This window comes from Gekko japonicus, unplaced genomic scaffold (assembly GCF_001447785.1).
Source record: "Gekko japonicus isolate JY-2015 unplaced genomic scaffold, Gekko_japonicus_V1.1 scaffold2238, whole genome shotgun sequence".
NCBI classification, from domain to species: Eukaryota; Metazoa; Chordata; class Lepidosauria; order Squamata; family Gekkonidae; genus Gekko; species Gekko japonicus.
In genome coordinates this window covers 257,735-262,655 of record NW_015166487.1, presented here as the reverse complement: position 1 = coordinate 262,655, position 4,921 = coordinate 257,735, and the positions used below count along the sequence as shown (strand labels likewise).

General features: G+C 46.5%; 1 protein-coding gene across 1 annotated transcript in view; it reads right to left on the bottom strand.

Annotated features, from left to right (window-relative positions):
• Window positions 1-4,921, bottom strand: part of XYLT1 (xylosyltransferase I) — a 274,833-nt gene that overhangs the window by 30,827 nt on the left and 239,085 nt on the right. The window contains exon 8 of the mRNA XM_015412172.1: window positions 56-272. Within this exon, the coding sequence (XP_015267658.1) occupies window positions 56-272 (217 nt within the window). The remainder of the gene's footprint in view (window positions 1-55; window positions 273-4,921) is intronic.

Sequence of the window (4,921 nt, the reverse complement as noted above, 5' to 3'; positions counted from 1 at the left end):
TCCCAAAAGACTCCAAGGTCATTTTTGCCAGTCTGGTTTCTCTCAATCCACTCACCTCAGCTGGAAGCAACGTGTAGGAGTAGAACCTCTTCATCTTGGTCACCAGATCATCACTAGAAAAGGTGACGTACTCCACAAACTTCCTATTAAGCAGAAACCAGTCTGAACCTCCATCAACTGTTATCCCTTCAGGAATTTTCCGGTCTCCAAGGCGCCACATGTGTGTATCGCATTCCAGGAAAAGCCTATCCAACCCTTGTTTTCTAATAAATCTATAAAGAAAAGAAGTTCAAATCAGCTCTTTAAAAAAGAAAGGAAGACAGCGACTGTTAAACATAAAAGTACTGACAAACACTTTGCTAATATTCCTGTATCTCTCTTTCTGTTAGTCCTTTGTGGTCTAAAGGAAGGGCCACCTTCCGAATGCGCAGAGTCAGCTGCCACAAAATACCTCCCAGACCATATATACAGTAATTATGTAATAATTTTCCTTGTGATAATTAAAACCAGGGTGTGGGGAAATCCGGGGATGGAGGGTGTGGGTGTGCAGACCCATGTCACATAAAAGCCTGGTTTGGTGTTTTGCCTGAACTAAGCCAAAGAATGCTCTGAGTTTAATTCCTTTCTTCTTTTTTGTGCACCTCCCAGATGCTGTGCTACTCTGGTGCTTCGGCCATCAGCAACGTTATCCCTAATGAGAATTTCCTTTTTTTAAAAAAACAAAAAACAATGGAGGAGCCCAAGAAAGACAACCAAGCTGTGATATGGATGCAACTACAGGAAAAGCTGGGTGCCCATTTACGACGGCTGAGAAGACAAAACAGCTGTCAAGAAGTTGGGGTGGTTTTTTTTATTTCCACAGATGAGCTTCTAATTTCACTTTCTATTACGAGGGATAATGGAAATGTCTTGCAATTTTAATGTGGCGTTCTAGAATCTCCAATTACAATATTTATGCGGTTCCCTGCAAATTAAATATTAATTCACGCAAAACCTCAATCATTTATTTCTACAATCCAGAAAACTAAAACAAAACAAAAAGTTTACTTTGAAAAAAAATATCAAGTAATCACTTTATGGAAAGACCTGGGCATTATCAGGGATACCTTTTGAACCAACAAGGCCTCCTTGAGTTTTAATTTCCCAGGAAGGAAGACACCAAGTTTGGTTTAATGAAGGCCACAATTTCACTTAAATGCTGATCAGTCCCTGATAGTAAATCTCTCTTTTCTTATCCCAGTGCAGGTGGAGCAAAGGAACTGGGGATCATATGAACCGGGCAGGTTTAGAACTGTTTGTCATGTAGATGGAGAGGATAACTTTATCATGGATGCTTCGATTCTTTTATTTTCCTTCCGAGGTGTTCAGCTGAATGAGAGTACACGGGCCAATATCAAATGAAGTGAGTAGGGTTGCCAAGTCTGGCGTTGTGCCGCAGCGGGGGACTCCCGGCTGGCGGCTGGAGAGAGCGCGCACGCGTGCCGCACACATGTCACCCAGAAGTGACGTGATGACACCGGGCACTCTGGGGGCAGGGCCACGACCATCCAAGGGAAAACCATAGAGTTTTCCCTCAGATGACCGTGGCCCTGCCCCTAGCGTGCCCGGCGTGGTCACGTCACTTCTGGTTGACGCGCACATCGGGGTGGGGCTCCCTCCGGGGCCTGATCCGTCGGTGGCGGGGAACGGGCCTCTGGGGCGGGGGTTTCCCCGCCCCCCGGGGGGACTTGGCAAGCCTAGAAGTGAGTGAGCTGGCATCGCGGTAGAGAGGAGCAAGCGGATCCTTAGAAGAGGGATGCGAAGCAAGTCAATGGCAGGGACATGTCCAAGAGAAGCAATAGAAAAGGAAAGAGGGAACCAAGCTTTTGAGAAAGCCACAGGCTGCTGGACACAGACGGGACAAAGCAAGGAAGGCAGATGGTGAGCAGTGCAAGGTCGAGGAGGAAGACTGATTTCCACGTCGAAGAGATTAGAAGCACAGCGCCCAAAGCCAGCACCTGGAGCTTCTGACAGGTGAGGAGCTGAAGCCATGTTTCCCTGTTTCTGATGTCCCAATCTGTTCTGAGCCTCAAGCAGCAGGTGGCCACTCTTGGCACTCATGCTCAACAGGTACTCTTACTAATCCTGAGTGCCCAAAAACTGAGTTTCATGTAAAATGCCCCCCCCCAAATCTTTGCCAGATTTCCTGCTGTTTCCTATCAAAACAATATAGTCATACAGTTTGGACGTGTTAGGGCTGCCAGTGTTTTTTTCTTGTTTTTTTTCAGCAGCCGAAGCTCTCTTCAATGCGGAGATCCCAGGATTGGTGAGGAAAGCTCTGGATGAGTTTCCACTTCTTGGAATAGAACCCAAGTGCCGCCACGCTGGATCAGACCCCCAGTCTATCTAGCCTAGCACCATGTTTTCCATCCAATCAACCCAGAAGCCTCTGAAAGCAGGATATGAAGACAACTACAGGTGGCCCCTAATAAAAGTAGATTGTCTCCTGTCGCCCAGTGACTAGCACTGTGGGAGGGCCGTGGCTCAATGGTAGAGCATCTACTTGGCATGCAGAAGGTGCAACCTCTGGCATCTCCAGTTTAAGATGGATCAGGTACAGGGGTCATTTCCTGCAGGAGCGCACAGGAGCAGTGCTCCGGCAGTAAAGAGCCCAGGGGGCGGGCACATGCAACAAGCCCCACCCCCTGCTCCCAGCAGCCCTCAGTCAGAGCAAGAAGCAGCCAGGCAACCTGCTGAGCTCCCCCCCGGCCCCCCAGTCCAAAACAGTCCAGTGGCACCTTTAAGACAAAGTTTTATTCAGGTACAAGCTCCCCCTCCTCTGCGAGGACAGATCTGCACGTTCCCCCCCCCCCCAATAGCTAGGAATCCAAAACAGTCCAGTGGAGCCTGAGTGGTGGGTGTTGCCTTCTGCCACACTTCCAGTGATGTCAGGGGGTGTGGCATATGCAAATAAGTTATGCTAATGAGCTTCTGCACTTCTTTTTCTACGAAATGACCCCTGGTCAGGTAGCAGATGGTATGAAAGACCTCTCCCCCTGAGACCCTGGACAGCTGCTGCCAGTCTGAGTGGACAATACTGACCTTGAGGGATCAGTGGTCAGAGACAGTATAAGGCGGCTTCATGTGTGTATTCAGGGATGTTTCAACTAGCCAGGGTCAATAGCTGATGTTAGATCTGTTCTCCAGAAATCTGCCTCAACCCCTTTGAGGCTGTCTAAGTCAGCTGCAACCACCACACGCCATGTCGGCCAATTCCACAATTAAATTATACATTGTGCAAAGAAGTCTCCCCCCCCCTGTCCTGACTCTACCACCCGTCAACTTGATTGGGTTGTTGAAGGCACAGGCGCTCTGGGACGGCAATGCGGAAGTTGGCCATGCTATTGCAGACAACCCAGCCATGGCTGCTGGCCTCTGGCTGACCCCAGCAGGGCCTTTGACCATCTGCAAAGCGATAAACATGGAGCGGTGGCACAGAGGGGAGCGGTGGCACTGGGGGACGCTCTATCATTTGAGGGAAAACTCTATGGTTTTCCCTCGAATGATTGTGGCCCCACCCCCAACGGGCCCGATGTGATGATGTCACTTCCGGGTGGCGTCATCGTGGTGCGTGCGCACAAGGAGATACCCCTGCCAGGGACAGGACTCCCCCCGCTTTTAGGTAAGTTTGACTTGGCAACCCCAGCCTAACCTACCTCACAGGGCTGTGATATGGAAAAAATGGAGGAGAGCAGAATAATGTAAACTGTTTTGGGTCCCTATTGTGAAGAAAGGCGGGATATAAACAAAGGAATCAATAAAAACTTTTTTAAAAAAATATTGGTTATATTATTTAATGACAATGTCTAAATGCCTTTTTCCAACGAGAAAGGTTGCCAGAGCTTTTTTTCTTTCAAAACAACCGCAATTAACAACTCACAGATTTGTTGGGAGTATTTACTAACAAACCATTTGTCATTTTACTTCTAACATATGGCTCGAGCAGTTGATAGATTTTTTTTCACAGAGGGAAGAAGTTGTTTCAATGCCCTCCCAAAAGCTGTGTAGGCTTTAGATTGCTTCCAATACTGCAACAGGGAAAAAAGGCTGTTTTGCTGGAGTGTACAGGATATTGATGTGTTTCTTCAGAGTTGCAAATATAATTAACTTGGGGAAATAAGAAAATCTCTATATGGCTTTCAAAGAGCCGCATCTACTATAATAAAACACCAACAGAGATTAGAGTGCCTTGAGTGGGATTGATCTCTCTATACCTTTTGGGTTGCTCTTTCTAATAAGAGTCCAGCATAATTACATCTGTAATTTCCCAGATATAAACACAGTGATTTTTCCTTTCCATAGAGATACAGGTGTATTCAGTATTTCAGGATGCAGTGGCGATTGCACCTGCTCAGAAGTGTTATTTAGTAATGTACAAATCTGTATTCTTTCTTTGTGTAGGGTCAAGGGGATCGTATATGTCCCCATCTGTTTTTATTTTAGCAAATTTCCTTTGTTTCTTTTTTGTATGCCATTTTTACATTTAAAATGTCATTTACATACCATTTGTGCACAGTTTATGCAGTTTTAATGGCAACATTTCATTTGACTTTTTGTCAATACAGTTGGCAAAAAGGCTGACTAAGGGAAAAGAGCATCACATAACATTAAAGAGGGAAGAAACCTGAAGACAAAGACAAAAACAATACAATGCAGTGTTTTAAAGGAAGTCCCTTCTATAGTTAAAAAAGTGAGGAATTTCACATTACCCTTTTTAACCCGTTTTGAAGCTGTTTTTGATCCGTCATGGAGTAAACCGATATAGGGCTGCCATTTCACACATGGCTTTCCCCTTCCGGTAAAGAGCTGGATCTGAAGCTGTTTGCCATTTCAGACTGCACCGGTTTCCCCCTGCCATTTTTCGCCCGTGCGGGCGATCTCC